General features: G+C 43.9%; 1 protein-coding gene across 7 annotated transcripts in view; it reads right to left on the bottom strand.

Annotated features, from left to right (window-relative positions):
* Positions 1-17,575, bottom strand: part of HMGXB4 (HMG-box containing 4) — a 28,603-nt gene that overhangs the window by 2,768 nt on the left and 8,260 nt on the right. For all 7 annotated transcript variants that reach the window (XM_047786434.1, XM_047786437.1, XM_047786436.1 and 4 more), the window contains 4 exons: positions 7,616-7,697; positions 6,636-6,700; positions 4,970-5,075; positions 4,359-4,528 (listed from right to left, as the gene is read on the bottom strand). In XM_047786434.1, coding sequence (XP_047642390.1) covers positions 4,359-4,528; positions 4,970-5,075; positions 6,636-6,700; positions 7,616-7,697 — 423 coding nt within the window. The remainder of the gene's footprint in view (positions 1-4,358; positions 4,529-4,969; positions 5,076-6,635; positions 6,701-7,615; positions 7,698-17,575) is intronic.

Consider the following 17,575-nt stretch of genomic DNA (forward strand, 5'->3'; position numbering starts at 1 on the left):
TCGCACAGCGGAGGCTCCCGCCCGCTTCTGGGTGCCATCTCCTCACATGGTTCCTTAAGTCTTGGGCAGTTCTCTGAAACTTGTGGCAGACATGGGTGGTATCTGCTTTGATGACTTGATACATTCGCAGGTTTCCCTTCTATATCCCTAATCATTTTACCCTCTGTGTGGCCTTGGGTTAGTCGCTGAAGAATAGTGAAAAGGAAAAAGGCCTCAACATCTCCAGAGCTGCTGGGAAGATGTGTGGAGATCATGTATGCAAGTCTTTTTCTTGTAACTCCACAGCTATAGCTCAAATGTGCTCCCTCCGAGAATTCCACATCCTCCCCACTAACATTCAATATGAACAACACACACGCACTTCTCCACATTACATGGCTTTCTGAGCGCTGATGATATCGCTTCTCTGTTCTTTTTGAAATTTAACATCTCGTACAATTCATATTGTCTATATCTCTGTAGTTCAAAGAGGTAAGTCAGACTGCTTACAGCAAATACTGCCCAGCTCCGGTATAACCTTCTTCAGTGAGAAATACTGAGGGGATATGTCACCTAGGGAGACTGCAGAGCAAAGCCCCTCAAAGAACGAGCTCTGCGCTCAAGATGCTGTATTCAGAACCTGGCCATCCCACGCACCAAGAGGGGCAAGATGCTTTCTATGCCATGCTTCTAAAATAGAGCACTAATGGCACCTGTAGCACAAAGGGAATTAAGTGAGATAACACACAGGAGGGACTTAGGTACGTGGTGAGCGCTCGGGAAGCATCACTAGTGGTCACTATGATCACCAACAGCTTCACCTCCAAAACTGCGTTTCTGGCTGGCTGCTAGGTCTTTCATTTTGGATGTTTTATATATATACATATTTGTCTTTTTAGGGTCACACTTGAGGCATATGGAGGTTCCCAGGCTAGGGGTCTAATCAGAGTTGTAGCCACTGGCCTATACCACAGCCACAGCAACGTGGGATTTGAGCTGTGTCTGCGACCTATACCACAGCTCACAGCAACTCCTGATCCTTAACCCACTGAGTGAGGCCAGGGATCGAACCTGCATCCTCATGGGTACTAGTCAGATTCATTTCTGCTGAGTCACGATGGGAACTCCCATTTTGGATATTTCATAATCTCAACATGCTGTAAAGAGAAATAACCTACCCTTCCTCCTAGATCCCTTCCTCTGCTCAAGAACCACTATTCACCATTCATACAACTGCCTAGTCTCAAGGCCCTGCCACCACTGCCTCTCCTTCCCCTCGTTCTCCTTGCCCAACATCTCCCCTCACTTCCAAGGCAGGTGGTAAGGCAAAGGGTTAAGAGCATGGACCTTGAGGTCATGCCACCAAGTCCAAGGCTCTGTTTCAGCTCTTGGGGGCTAAACTCCAAAGCAAGTTCCTTAACTTCTCTAAGTCTGTTTTTCTCTCTGTAAAATAAGAGGACACAAATTCTGCTTCACAAAATTGGAGTGTGAATTAAAGAATCCATGTACAGCACTCTGAACCAAAGTTGGCTGAGAGCGCATTCAACAAAAGATAGCAATTAGTGATATTCTTTTTTTTTTTTTTTTTTGTCTTTTTAGGCATATGGAGGTTCCCAGGCTAGGGGTTGAATAATTGCAGCTGTAGCCGCTGGCCTACACCACAGCCACAGCAACTCAGAATCCGAGCCACATCTGCGATCTACACCACAGCTCATGGCAATGCCTGATCCTTAACCCACTGAGCAAGGCGAGGGATTGAACCTGCACCCTCATGGATGCTAGTCAGATTCGTTTCCGCTAAGCCACGACGGGAACTCCCCCCTCTTGAATGTGGACTATGCCCTTAATATTCAGCCTTCCTCCAACCATACGCAATGGATGTTCTAGTTTTTCACCACTTTAGCAATAAAACCCTGAAAATAAATCCTTAAGTGGAACCCCAATCAATATAAAACAGCTAAAAGACCTGGCTAAGTGGGAATGGGGGTCTAGGGCTCCATAGGGCCTCTTTTTACCCATCTCTGCAGAAGACCCCGAGTCTGAGAAACAGAGGGGCCCTGTTTCCCTGGTTTAAAATGTCTCTCTCCAACATCTCTGTGACATGAAGTCCTGCTTATCCTTCAAGGTCTTGTTCGAACCCCTCCTCCCTTTCACAGACTCTCCCTAACCCTCTGTTCTTGAACTCTGCTCTGACTGCTTCAGGTAGCACAGGACAGCAGACGAGGGCAGGCTGAGAAGTGGGACAAGCTGGGCTCTGTCACAAGTAGTTACATCAATCTGAAATAACAGTCATTTCACTGGGCTTCAGGTGTTCACTCTTTCAATGAGCAAAGTGTAAAACAATGTTCCTTGGAGTGCAGTACACTTACTAACTTCAGGCGGCATGGGGGTGAGCATTAACTATTTGATATACATCCATTTGTGATATCAAGGGTTATCACTGTGAAAGCATGGACACATTTATTTAAATAATCATATAAGGTAAATCGCAGTATAAGTGGTATGTGGAAATTGCAAAATTGTGAGGATACAGATAAATGATTAAAGTCTGAGGAAAAGAGGAGAGGGAAGGGGGAATCAGTGCTGATATGTACAGGGTTTCTTTTAGGGGTAATGAAAATGTTCTGGAATGAGACAGTAGTAATGGAGCCACAATCTATGAATATACTAAAATCCACTAAATGCTCCACTTTAAAAGGGTAAACTTTATGTGAACTGTATCTCAATAAGACTGTTAGGTTAAAAACAAGTGGACTAGAGATTCTGTAACATTCTTTCCCCCACTCCCCTGCTCAAAACCTATACAAACTCTGTCAGAGCAATTGTTCACAGAAGCTGGCTTGTTTCATTTGCTAATTTTGTATCTATTCTATCTTTCCTATTACACTGTAAGTTTCCTGAGGATAGGAAATCATCAGGAAGCTATGCAGATTTCCCACTTCCCCCAATTTCTTGGCAACCTTTAATATTCAAAGTTTAAACAGAGCAGACAGAGCATTAACGTTAACTGTTAAACTGGAATAACTGCTTAACTAAGTGGAAATGTCAGGGAAAATCTGGAACGTGGAAGAATGAAACAAATCATTTTTAATTTTAACTTTTTTAGGCAACATAAGAATGTTGAAATATGAAAAATAAATAAGGAGCCCAGAATACTTATTTTGGAAATATCTACATCCATTCAAATGTCTGAGCCTAAAAGAAAGTAGTTGTTTTGATACCTACTAAATTTTTAGAAACTAGCTAAAGAACTGAGATAAAGCTTCATTTCTTGAGGCCTTTGGCATTCTGTTTGTTGAATAATTCAACTTCGATGTAGAAGCAAGGGAAGAGCTTTATATTCCTATAATTTCTCAGCTTAAAAATGGCTTTAGTAACTTAGACTGATTTCTTTGCTGAAACATTGTTAGGACCCAGTGGAAATCTGAAATACTACACTACTGAGTTAGCCAAAGGGCAACATGATTAAAAATTGAATATGATAATAGAAATGGAACATGACAGCTTTGCAGGTTAAGTGATTTTGAAATTGAAGCTTAAAAGGACAAAGATCTCCTTAGGGTACACAGTCCTACACAATTCAAGTGCAGAGTAATGATGAGCTTGAGAACCTCAATCTCCCCATTTGCTACCTATTTTCAAAGCAAGGAACTTTTAATCCCCTGTATAATCTGTCTATTCAAAGCCTTGCTGGAGATGCAGAGAAAAATTCAAACTCTCTTAGAAGTAAAAATGATCAAAGCATCCATGGGATTTGTACTTGTTTTTTCCACTGCATTTTTAAAAAATAAAAATGAATTACAGGGTTATATGTCAATTATACCTCAACAGAACTGGGGGAAAAAAGCTATAGGGGAGTCTAACTTCCTTTTTTTTTTTTTTTTGGGGGGGGGGTCTTTTTACCTTTTCTAAGGCCACTCCTGTGGCATATGGAGGTTCCCAGGCTAGGGGTCCAAACAGAGCTGTAGCCACTGGCCTACGCCAGAGCCACAGCAACGAGGGATCCAAGCTGCGTCTGCAACCTACACCACAGCTCATGGCAATGCTGGATCCTTAACCCGCTGAGCAAGGCCAGGGATCAAACCCACAACCTCATGGTTCCTAGTCAGATTCGTTAACCACTGAGCCATGATGGGAACTCCGAGTCTAACTTCCTTTTGTGCAACTGCCTCAATAGGATGGTACTAGCGTAAACTTTGAGAGCCAGCAGGTGGAGTCCAGATCGCCAGCTGTTTCTATTACCATCTGTCTTCGTTATCACTGTCTTCTGAGCACCTGGCATAATCTGGCATACAGTAGTTGCTCAATGAATGCATCTGGAATGAGTAAATGGAGTCAAATCCTATCACCACTGGAGCCACGCTGCTGACAGTCCTCACCTCAGTTTCCTGCAGGCGGTGTCCAATGAGGCTCAGAGACTCTCCCAACAGCTGCAGATGAGCAGCCACGTCGATGGGCTCTGTCTCAGGGGCTTTGGCTGGCGAGGCAGGCAACAGCATGGTGGTGGGTGGGGATTTCTTCTGGGGTGACAGTACTCCTGCAGCGGAAGCTGAGAACAGACAAAACAGAGATAAAACAGAGATAAAGCTTGCCCATGGCCTTGACCACAAAAATGTTTTTCCTGATTTTCCCTTTTGATGAGCTCTGCCAGAGATTAACAAAACTGGATCGTGGGGCAAATCTGTTTTTGTATGGCCTGTGAGCTAAGAATGATTTCGGATTTTTAAATGGTTGTTGTAGGAAAAACAAAGACTACGTGCCAGAGAATGCATATGGCCTCAGATTTAAATATTTTCTCTCTGGCCTGTTACAGACAAGCTTGCTGATTTACATTTTCTAAATTTCCTGGGCAACTATTAATATTCAGTAATAGAATCTGGATACCAGGATCTGCTTCGAATACAGCTACTCTTCCAACTTCCTATTAAGAAAAGCAAGATTCACGGGCTCTAGGGAAGGAATGAAAAGAGGAGAGGGATGTGGTCACTACCTTTCACTTTCATGGAGCCTTCTGAGCTGGAGGCTTTTCTTTTCACAGTTGTAGCTTCTGCTTTGTTCTGTTTGTGTTGCAGATACTGAGCCTTCTGCTTCCAAATCTGCAATCAGATCAGGGCAAAAATAAGTTTAAAAGCGGAAAAGAGTAAAAGGGAAAGCAGTCATGGAAGAGGAGAATGAAGAAAAGAAAAGGAACAGGGGAGAGGAGCAGACAGAGGGTTAACATTAACTTTTAAACTAGAGGGGCACTGAACAGGCTTCAGACAGCAGCGGCACTAACATCTTAGTAGAGGACCACCAACATCCCTCAGTGCTAATGGTCAGATGGCAGCACCGATTCTGAGGTCACTCCAAGTCGAAATGTAAAATCACAGAGGAAACAACTGGCTCAGCCTAATGTCCAGGGGTTTAAATATTTCTTCTAAATTAAAAATATATATATATTTCTTCTGACCTGCTGGCTCACAACACTGATAGCAGGATAAAAATGACATGGAAAACAAAAACTTATTTGGGTAAAAATTATATGTTGTTTCACCCAGATGAACTGTATCTTAAAGCAAGATGGTAATGCTAATTCCTGCACCACCTTTACATCATCTTTTCTTTTTTTTTTTTTTTGCCTCTTCTAGGGCCGCTCCCGCGGCATATGGAGGTTCCCAGGCTAGGGGTTGAATCGGAGCTATAACTGCCGGCCTACGCCTCAGCCACAGCAATGCAGGATCTGAGCTGCGTCTGTGACCTACGCCACAGCTCATGGCAACGCCGGATCCTTAACCCACTGAGCAAGGCCAGGGATCGAACCCACAACCTCATGGCTCCTAGTCGGATTTGTTAACCACTGAGCCGCAACGGGAACTCCACCTTCACATCATCTTAAAGTGACTATGAATGATACAGATATGACTACTCATCACTGGCTTATTAGCTTTTTGATATGAAGGCGTATTAGTTGGTGATGGTTGAGGAGAATGATGATGGCGAACCTACTTACCCAGTAAACACTGTTCCATGCTTTATTATTTGCTGTGACTATTAAGTGGACCACTTTCTTCAGTTCTCAGACTAGGACTGACCAGTAGGTGTTAGTAGTCAAGGGCTCTGACTTTAGATTCTCTCTCTCTTCCTTTTCTTCTTTAAGGCCGCACCCCTGGCACATGGAAGTTCCCAGGCTACAGGTCGGATATCAGAGCTGCAGCTGCCGGCCTACACCACAGCCACAGCAATGCCAGACCTGACACATGTGCAACCTACACTGCGGCTCACAGCAATGCTGGATGTTTTAAGCCATTTAGCAAGGCCAGGGATTGAACCCGAATTCTCATGAATACTAGTTGGGTTCACTGCTGCTGAGTCACAATGGGAACTCCTAGATTCTCTTTTAACACAAATCATTGCTCAAATTAGATCATCCTGTGGCTAAATGGAAGGCTGTTGGGGAAAAATTCGATGAAGTCAGGAGAGACAGTCTCTCGGCAACAGAATCCTCGCCTGAGTGAACCGGCACCAATCAGTTCACTGCCCTCTGCTAGATCATTTTCCACTGACTTGTAATTTTTTTCCTCCTATTTTCAGGGTTGTTTGGGATGGTCTATAGGAGAATTATATATTTTGAAAGGCATAAAGCAATGAAAAACATGTCCATAATAAAGTGTACTTACCAGTTTGTCCTTTTCTGGCAACTGTTTCCACACCTCAGCCAGTTTTTTACTAAGTTCCCCGAAGTCTGCCATAAAAGAGTAAAAAAAAAAACCCAATAAAGGTTTAACCATAAATACATAAAATGGAAGTGTGATAAGAGCAAAAACTGGGAAAAGGGTTTTGAAGATCAGATTTAAATAGCATAAGATTCTTTCAGAAAACTAAACCAAAGCCCATTAACTTTCCCTGATTCTTTTCTAGAACGAAAGGGCTGTTCTGGTGTCATGAGACAGGCTCAAATTCTCACACGTCTACTCTCTAAGGATGTATTCCTTAAGCATCTTTATGGTGTCTTTTAATTTGATCCCACAAAGCAGCGCTTATCGACTTAGGTTAAAGAAAACATGTTACATAGAATTTGATAAAAGATGTTAGATTTTTACCAAGTTTCTGAGAGCGTGGAAAGAAAGTGGACTTTCCCTAGAGCAGCTCAGATGTGATCTTCCAGATGCGTAATGCTGTGTTTCCACGTGAACAGCGAGTCAGGCTCACCGAGTGCATTCCTGCCTTACCTGGCGTGCCTCACCGCAACGCTGGCGACAGGGCCGGGAAGCTAGTTTCACACACTGGGTGAGTGAGACTCGTAGAGGTTACATGACGGGTCCAAGGTCTGTTCTTGGACCTTGTCGTGTTCTCACCTCACTAACTTCCAATACAGAGACCCACATGAACAATATGTGAGCTCACTCTTAAACAAGGGCAGTTTAAGGATTCCTGTGGAATCTTGGAAGTAAAACACTGCATATTCACGTGCTGTGCTTTATGGCTGGGGTGAACGAAGACACAAATCTAAAATGACTTGCACAGCTGAGGAAAGAAATGAGTTTGGGGTTCTTTTCAAGCTTGGGAAGAAGTGTGCCTGCTGACCGACTGAATGAACTGCACTGCTTCGGAGACACAAAGGGGAAGTAAAAAAAAGAAAGATGAGAAATGTTCTTACCTATGCCTGGATGGTCAGCCACAATGGTCACGCGGTACTCTTTACAGAACACCTGGTAGGCTGACATGTTCTTCTTTTTTGGCTAAGCACCACAGAAAAACACAACAGGACAGGACTTAATTAGAACACAAGTTGAGTAACCCTGCCTCTGTGGGAACGAAACAGAAAAGGTACCTGCACTTTTTCATCAAGAGATCTAAACTACCAACTGGCTTTCCTAAACAGGATAACTGATTTTTAATCTGTGTTACTTATGACTTAGAGATGAGTATCAATTTTACTTTTAGAATGTAAAAACCACATGCTAACTTATTCTGGGGTTTTTCAGGCTGTTGGAGGTACTTATTTGCAAAGCCCCTCATTCTTCCCACATACAATCCCATGGTACATATTTCTTTTAGAATTAAATACTAGGAAAATCTTTCTCTCTCAGGTTGTCTTTTCTTTTCTTTTTTTTTTTTTCCTCTTTAGGGCCGCACCCGCGGCATATGGAAGTTCCCAGGCTAGGGGTCAAATTGGAACTGTAGATGCTGGCCTACACAACCACAGTAATGTGGGATCTGAGCTGCATCTGTGACCTACACCACAGCTCGAGGCAGCGCCGGATCCTTAACCCACTGATCGAGGCCAGGGACTAGACCTGCATCCTCATGGGTATCAGTTGGGTTCATTACCACTGAGCCACGATGGGAACTCCAGGTTGTCTATTTTTTATCTTCTGTAAAAGAAGAACCACATAAGTTCTCTTTACTTTGGGGCCAGAAAGCCCAGAGCCAAATTTACGTTCATACTGTTCCTCTGGTTTTTATTTCTAGTCTTATAATTTTCCTGATCCTGCTTTGACTGTCACTTGTAGTTTCTCATTACTTTATTATTCACATCCTTGTGGTCCAAGGTGAGAAGTAAATAAATAACTGAAGATGATTCACTGGTAGTTAATATAAGACAAACCTCTTTCACTTCAAGAAACTGCTTGAAGTATGTTATTCTTCACTGTATTCTGACAATTCCAAAAGCAATGTATGATTTTTGAGAAACAAAAACCAAATATGCTTTTAAAGTCAGATCAATGAGTGATATATAAACAAAAGATTATATGTTACTGTGCATTCCATTTTACAATTATCCATAGACTGAGGGAAAAAATTAAGTTTTCCTACCTGAAAAGGTGCATCACATGGCACCTGTCCAAACCTCTCATTTTGAGGATGAGAAAAAGGAAATTCAGAAAAATAGTGATTGCCTGGGTGCCACAGTTATGCCAGTTGTACACTAGAATACCTACAATCCAGGAAGCCTGACTTCCAGGGCTATGCAGTATAGGCCAAAGGAAAAAAAAATATGTTGCTTCCTTATAGAAACAGTTACTATTTCAAACCTCATCTGTAAGTATAAAAATAGGATGGTCAGCCCTTCATCTCCTCCTCTGCTTTTCTGGCCCTGCAGTTATTACAATGACATAACCATTTGGTGCTTTAAAAGCTACTGGGAACTTCTGTTTGCCTCCCAAACAAACAAACAACGGCATCCTGTCTCGTGACATCAGAGTTGCTTTTTTTTTTTTGGCTTTTTAGGGCCTCACACATGGCACATGGAGGCTCCCAGGCTAGGGGTCTAATTGGAGCTACAGCTGCCGGCCTATGCCCACAGCCACAGCAACATCAGATTCGAGCCTCGTCTGCGACCTACACCACAGCTCACGGCAGTGCCAGATTCCTAATCTACTGAGTAAGCCCAGGGATCAAACCCTCAACCTCATGGTTCCTAGTGGGATTCATTTCCACTGCGCCATGATGGGAACTCCTGCCATCTTGTTTTCAACTGAGCCTGCTCCCACACACTCTGTTCACCTGACTTGGTTCCTAATGATGTTTCATAAGAATACTTGGACAAAGGACAAAGACTAGCCAAAGACTAGTGATGGCTTTGACTTTAATTCCAAAAGGAATTCTGACTGAAACACCTTCCAAAGTAACTGCTTTGAATGAGACAGCACTTCTTTGGACATAAAATTATGGCATGTTTGTTCTAAATTTAGCTTCAAAATTTTTAGACTCAGGAGTTCCCGTCGTGGCGCAGTGCTTAACGAATCCGACTAGGAACCATGAGGTTGCGGGTTCGGTCTCTGCCCTTGCTCAGTGGGTTAACGATCTGGCGTTGCCGTGAGCTGTGGTGTAGGTTGCAGACGCGGCTCGGATCCCGCGTTGCTGTGGCTCTGGCGTAGGCCAGTGGCTACAGCTCCGATTCAACCCCTAGCCTGGGAACCTCCATATGCCGCGGGAACGGCCCAAGAAATAGCAAAAAAAAAATGACAAAAAAAAAATTTTTAGACTCATCTTTTAAAACAGCTTCTCCACAGGCCTGACATTTGGCCATGTTATAAAACTTGCGAGGAGCTTTAACAATGTATTCTCAACTATAAGACTGTGAAGGGTTAATGCTCTCTATTCCACAAGACCATCTACAGCTATAGCATAAAATTAAAACAACCTTTACAAAATTAACAACAACTCTTAATATGTTACATCCAAATATATACACTGATGAAAGGAGTTCTCCTCACAGTTCTTATAAAGGACTTTATTCTATTCAATTATGTAGAAATAAATCTGCATTTATTGAGTATCTGTACTGGGTACGGTGAGTAGTTAAGAGGATGAGCTTCTGGAGCCCGGATCTTGTTCTAAGACAGGTTAGCAGCATAAAACAGCATAAAACCTAAGAAATTTAAAGTTTAAAGGCCCATCATCTTTTCTCAGCTTCAAATTACACTAACTATTTGATCCTAAATAGAATACATAAGACTTGGATAGTTCTTCTGAAATGTGACAGTAAAAGCATTTCAGTGGCAAAGAAGGAAAAGCAGAGATTCAAAAGGAGACTGCAAAGGAAACAAACAAAAATAAATTAATCCATCAAAGTAGTCTGCCATTCAATTCACAAAAGATGTTTATTGATCATCCACTATGTGCCAAGCATTGGGAATATAGTCAAAAACCAGACACATAATCTAACAGATGAGAGATAAATACGTCATAAGAAAATTCAACAATATAACAGGGAAAGTACTGGGTGTTACAGGAACATGTAATAGGAGTGCCTCACTTAATTAGGGAGTCAAAGAAAGTCTCTGGAGGAAGCTGGGTAGAATCAGCCACATGAGTGGTTAAGAGTGTTCTAGGCAGAGGGAACACCATGTGGTAACACTCATCAGAGAGGGAGGAGCAGATGTTGGAGGAGCAGGAAGTGCTCACTGATGGAGCCTTGTCACCTGGATTAAAGAGTATGGATTTTAAGGGACAGGAGCAATTTAAGTATTTTGAGCAGGAAGCCACATGATCAGGTTGCACTTTAGGGCCACAGAGAATAGACTAGAGAAGAGCAGGAGCGGAGGAGGCAGAAAGCCCACTGGAGGAGGCTGCTGCAGGAGCACCCAGGGTGGGGATGATGAAGGCCTACAGCCAGGACTGTGGGGTTGGAGAAAAGTAGGTAAACTGAAGAGAGGGAGAAGTGACATGATTTATCAGAGATAACGTGGCAAAATGAAAAGAGCCTGGGCTGGGCGGGCTGGCAGAACTAGGTTCGAATCCCGACCACACTGTGCAACTAGTTAGACAAGCTGCTTCAGTTCCCTGAGCTTGAGTTTCCCTGTAAGTGAAAACTGGATAATACCATGTGCTCAAAGGCAGAAATTAATCAGTGCTTGGCCCTTCGGTGGGTACTCAGTCACGCTGCTTCTGCAGTGGGCAGGACTCCAAGATGGCGCCCAAGACGTCTGCCCTTGACTGTGGGCAGGACTGGTGAATACGATGGGACCTCACTCCCATGATCATGTTATGTTACATGGCAAAAGGGAATTTGCAGATGTAATTAAGGTCCCTAAGGAAGCTGAATCTGAGTGAATCAAAAGGGAGCTTATCTTGAGTGGCCCTGACCTTATCCTGTGAGCCCTTAAAAGAGGTAAGATCCAACAGCAGATACTCTCCTGCTGGCCTTGAACTTGAAGACAAGTTGTCCGGAAGGAACTGAATGCTGTCGACAACCTGGAAGAGGACTTTTAGCCTCAGAGGAGAATCCAATACTGGCCAACGTCTGGATTCAGTCTTGTGAGAGACGGAGGAGAGAACCCAGCTGAACCCCATCTGGACTTCTGATCTACCTTTGTGGCTCAGCGGTAACAAACCTGACTAGTATCCATGAGGACACAGGTTCGATCCCTGGCCCCGTTCAGTGGGTTAAGGATCCAGTATTGCTGTGAGCTGTGGTATAGGTCACAGATGCAGCTCAGGTCCCGTGTTGCTGCGGCTGTGGTGTAGGCTGGCAGCTGCAGCTCTGATTTGACCCCTAGCCTGGGAACTTCCATATGCTGCAGGTGGAAAGACAAAATAACAACAACAAAAATCCAATGAGATAATAAATGGATTTTTTTTTTCGTCATACCTGGGGCGTGCGGAAATTCCCAGGCCAGGAATCAAACCTGAGTCACAGCCGTGACAATGTCAGATCCTTAACCCACTAGGCCACCAGAGAACTCCAGAAGTTGTTTTAAACTGCTTAATTTGCGGTAATTTGTTATGCCACAATAGAAAAGTTCTTTTCTATTCCCTCTGTATTTTTCAAAAGAGAAGTTGTGATACCCAAAAAGCCAATGCAAGATTTTTAAAAAACAGAATTTCCGGTGAAGAAGGACAGGGTGAAATCATTTGACCTAAACCAGAAAGAGAGCAGCAAGACCTTTATTTTAAACATTTCACTTAAATAGTAAAGGTCCTATTTTTAGTGTTCTTCTGGTGAAGCCAGTCCCATTCAGAGATGTTACAGAAGTGAGTTGCGAGTGCTGCATGTCCTTTATTAATTTAATAGCAGCCTCGTAACTCCAAATGCTCTAAGTGCTCTAATCCCTTCCAATTCCCCTTTACTGGGTCCAAGACAAAATGAAGCGGCACTGCAAAGACATGAATTCATGTAGGTTCTGTATTGGCCATGAGAGGGAGAAAGGGAGATATGGACTGATTAGTCTGGGTGATTCTGCTCTAAGAATCAATTCCTGGGAGTGAGTGTGACAGCATAAATTGCTGAGAGTTCCTACATGTCTCCCTCAGTCTGTGCAACTCCTTACCCCAGTGATTCTGACGTCTGGAGCTGACATACTTAAAAAAATAAAACTATGACTCCTTAACGTATACCAATAACTTCATCTGGTGAAGAGAAAAATCCAGCTGCAGTGGGCTGGCATGTTGGCCTTCATCATGGAGCCTTCCTAAGGGATCTTCAAGGGCAGCTAACAATTTTCACCTTATATGTTGACCTTAGAAGCTAACCATTGTGCTCTAAGATGCAACTCCAGCCTGCGAATCCAAAGTTTGCAATTCAAATTTAAGGGTTAAATTTTTTTCCAGGGCATAGATATTTTTCTAAATTAATAGTCAGGGGAGTTCCCGTCGTGGCGCAGTGGTTAATGAATCCGACTAGGAACCATGAGGTTGCGGGTTCGGTCCCTGCCCTTGCTCAGTGGGTTAACGATCCGGCGTTGCCGTGAGCTGTGGTGTAAGTTGCAGCTGCGGCTCGGATCCGCGTTGCTGTGGCTCTGGCGTAGGCCGGTGGCTACAGCTCCGATTCGACCCCTAGCCTGGGAACCTCCATATGCCGCGGGAGCGGCCCAAGAAATAGCAACAACAACAACAACAAAAAAGACAAAAGACAAAAATAAATAAATAAATAAAAAATAAAAAAAATAAATAGTCAGAAATAACACAAATAACAGGTGATCTCTAGACATACAGAACATTTACACATGATTCTAAATGCAAGGCCAGTAATTCCCCCCTAGAATCTCTAAGGCAAGAAAACATATATGACAAGTGAATCACTGTGGTTACATCTGGAATAACATGGGCTCTCCTTTAACAAAATGTCAATATTACAAAAACTTAGTTACTTTATTATTAGTGGCAAGTGGCTTGCAACAAAACTTGCAACAAATCCACTTAATGTGACTCACAAGGTTGTAATCTTACAGCCAGAGCCTTAAGTGTCTGATGACACAGGTCACAACATCAAGACCTTCCAAGGAAAAGTTTTTTAATGTGTTGTATAAAGCAGTCACACTTAACTTTTTTCTTTTCTTTTTTTTTTAGGGCTGTACCTGCAGCATATGGAAGTTCCTGGGCTAGAGGTCAAATCAGAGCTGCAGCTGCCAGCCTGCACCACTGCCAGCCTGCACCACAGCCACAGTAACACCACACCTGAGCCACATCACAACCTATGCTGCAGCTTATGGCAACACCGGATCCTTAAGCCACTGAGTGAGGCCAGGGATTGAACCTGCATCCTCATGGATACTACTAGTCGGGTTCTTAAAGCGCTGAGCCACAATGGGAACTCCACACTTAACTCTTAGATCATAGAAATTTTTGAGAAAGCCTGGTAACAATCCTTCTTCGGGCCCATATATAACTCTAGTTTAAGAACCTATTTAAAAGGATAACACATATGGGGGTTAAGGCAAAATATAATCTATGAAGCTTAAAAATAAAACTTGCCTATCTTATGATAACAAGAACCCAATCTCTTCATTGATATTAATACTGTGTAGGAGACACTGTTATCAAAGCTTTACCTGTAGAAACTCATTCAACCATCCCAATGACTCTATGAGGTGGTAAGTTCCATTATTACTGCCATTTTATTTTATTTCATTTCATTTGCTTTTTAGGGCCGCATACAAGGCATATGGAGGTTCCCAGGCTAGGGGTCCAATTGGAGCTAAAGCTGCTGGCCTACACCACAGCCACAGCCACAAGCAGATCCGAGCCGCATCTGCAACCTACACCACAGCTCATGTACATGCAGGATCTTTAACCCACTGAGCGAGGCCAGGAATTGAACCTGCAACCTCACAGTTCCTAGTCAGATTCGTTTCCACTGCGCCAAGAGGGGAATTCCTATTACTGCCATTTTAAAGAAGAGAAACTGAGATCCAATGATTTACTACGGAGTGTCAGGGCTACCTTCTGAACTCACTTTATCGATATCCCTTAATCTGTTCTGGCTAGAGGAAAGCATGCCAGGGAAGTAAGGTTTTCACACCAAAGCTTTTCTTTTCTTTTTGGCCTTGCCTACAACATGCAGAAGTTCCCCACCCAGGGATCCAACCTACACCACAGCTGTAACCAGAGCCACAGCAGTTGACAATGCCAGATCCTTAACTTGCTGAGCCACAAGGGAACTCCCAAAGCTTTTCTTTTAACCATTCTGAATGGAAATCTATTTCTGTTCTCTCTCATAATACACTACTGAATATAATTTAAACATTCTTTCTGATAGTGGAAAGAGCATGGATGCCGCAGTCAGAAAAAGCTGGGTTCAGGAGTTCCCATGGTGGCGCAGTGGTTAACGAATCTGACTAGGAACCATGAGGTTGCGGGTTCGGTCCCTGCCCTTGCTCAGTGGGTTAACGATCCGGCGTTGCCGTGAGCTGTGGTGTAGGTTGCAGATGCGGCTTGGATCCTGCGTTGCTGTGGCTCTGGCGGAGGCCGGTGGCTATGGCTCCGATTCGACCCCTAGCCTGGGAACCTCCATATGCCGCAGGGGCGGCCCAAGAAATAGCAAAAAGACAAAAAAAAAAAAAGAAAAAGCTGGGTTCAAATTCCTGTTCTGCCGCTAAACAGGTATGTGTCCTGGGGGAGGTTATTTCACTTCTTTCAGCTTATTTCTTTGAAATGGCAATGGTCATACTACACCTCACAGGTTCTTGTGGAAATTCACCAATAAATCATAGATAAAGAATAATTCCATTAGTATAGCTCTTGTTATTACTACTGTAATTTACTAATGCCGCCTTCCTAGAAGGCAGGCCTTCCCGCCTTCCACACCATTACTTCTAACCTTCTGCTGGCTGGTCTTGGAACACCCTGTGCCTTCACATGCGTTTTCGGTCCCCAACTGAAATGCCCACTCCTCCTTTCCCCCTGAGAGTTTCTATTTGGCCTTAAGATTCGGTTCCGGTGCTGCCACGCCACCCCCCCCCCCCCGCCCCCGAAAGCTTCTCAGACTCAGTCCTCAGCACTCTGCACACGTCTCTGCTGAGGTTCGACACACTGAACACTTTCCAACCCCTCTTACTACACCCAGAGCTCTTGGAGAGCAGATCCTGTATCTTACTCAACTTTGTATATGAGATGAACTCAGCACCTGATGAGTGCCTGGCATGGTCTAAGTGCAGAATAAATGTACCGAATGCAGAACAAAGACTCAGAATTGTGTGTGAAAAGGACAGTGTGCGCAGTCAGTTGTATTACCTCCTCTGCTTTTCACAACACCCTTGTAGGTAAAGCAGGCTGGGTTCTAGTTCACTGTTCTGTGAAGAAAAGAGCAGGGTCGGAGTGGCCCTGTGACTTGCCTCCCCGGCCAGCATTCCTTCCCCAGTGCCCAGGAAGTTTCCTCCAAGGCGCTGGAGGAAGCTCGCTCTGTGATATCTACTTTTGCTCCTTAGAGACCCTGCTTTCTTCCTGGTTAACTGCTTTCCAAATAGGTGCTAACTGCAGAGTCTGCTTCCTAAAAGGTGGGCGTTAACATTAAAAAGCAAAAGAAAACAGAAACACAACCATAAAAGAATAGCCTCTTAGTCTAATATGTTAAGCCAGTGATTGAAAAGAAGATTTTACAAAGATGTTTTCAAGTGTAGTTTACGCTTCCCAAGAACTCAAGATGCAAGGCGCAGTCACCGGAACAGCAGCTATTTACTGAGCGAGCCATCCCTGTGCTAAGCACGCTACATGTGCCACCTAATTTAGTCTCAGTCCCCCCATTTCACAGGTGAGCAGAGGAGCGAGGAGGCACTCTCAAGAGAACAACGCTGGTAAGTAGCAACCAGAACAAGAACCCAAGTCCGCCGAACTGAGCCCAAGCTTCTGGCCACTCCGTTACATCTGTACGTCTGTCTCAAGAGGACAAACCTCAGATTCCAGCCCACCACATCAGTTTCCCTCACCCCACTTCCAGCTTTTTTTTCTTCTTTTTCTTTTTTTCTTTTTAGGGCTTCACCTGTGGTATATGGAGGTTCCCAGGTTGGGGTCTAATTGGAGCTAAAGCTGCCAGCCTACGCCACAGCCACAGCAATGCAGGATCCGAGCCACGTCTGCAACCTACACCACAGCTCATGGCAATACCAGATCCTTAACCCACTGAGTGAGGCCAGGGATCAAACCTGCAACCTCATGGTTACTAGTCGGATTCATTTCTGCTGAGCCACAATGGGAACTCCACCCCACTTTCAGTTTTGTCGAAGATGTACTGTGGCACTGGGTAACCAACACTTAAAGTTCTAGAAAGGAATGTGCTACAGTGGAAAGAGTATAGGCTTGGGGTTTAAGAAACCTCTATTAAAATTCTGGCTCCGTGTCTTTTTTTCTCAGCTTCTCTTTCTGTCCAAGGGGGCTAATAATACCTATCAGACAAGATCACTACGGGTGCAAAAAAGCCTGGGAGAGCTTGGCACATAGTGGGCTCTCAAGAGATGGTACTTCATAATTCATACCACTTACTGCTGTTGTACCTCAGGTTCAGTTTTACCAGAGAGAGAATTTATGTAATGCCATGACAAGTCCAGTTATGACTCAGAATTTAATTTATTATCAACAGCAATGTCTGAGTGTGTGAGGCATTAGGCCACAGGGGCCAGTCTTTGTTGGCTTAGAGGAAATGAGAACATTCTGGAAACACGGAGATAAGTGAAGGCATGGCTCTGAAGCAGCAACATCACAGATCTTATTTATTTATTTATTTTTGCTTTTTAGGGCTGCACCCATGCCACAGAGAGATCCCCAGGCTAGGGGTCCAATCGGAGCTATATAGCTGCTGGCCTACACCACAGCCACAGCAATGCAGACTCTGAGCCACATCTGCGATCTACACCACAGCTCCTGGCTTAACCCACTAAGCGAGGCCAGGGATCAAACC

Source organism: Phacochoerus africanus, chromosome 7 (assembly GCF_016906955.1).
Source record: "Phacochoerus africanus isolate WHEZ1 chromosome 7, ROS_Pafr_v1, whole genome shotgun sequence".
Taxonomy (NCBI): Eukaryota; Metazoa; Chordata; class Mammalia; order Artiodactyla; family Suidae; genus Phacochoerus; species Phacochoerus africanus.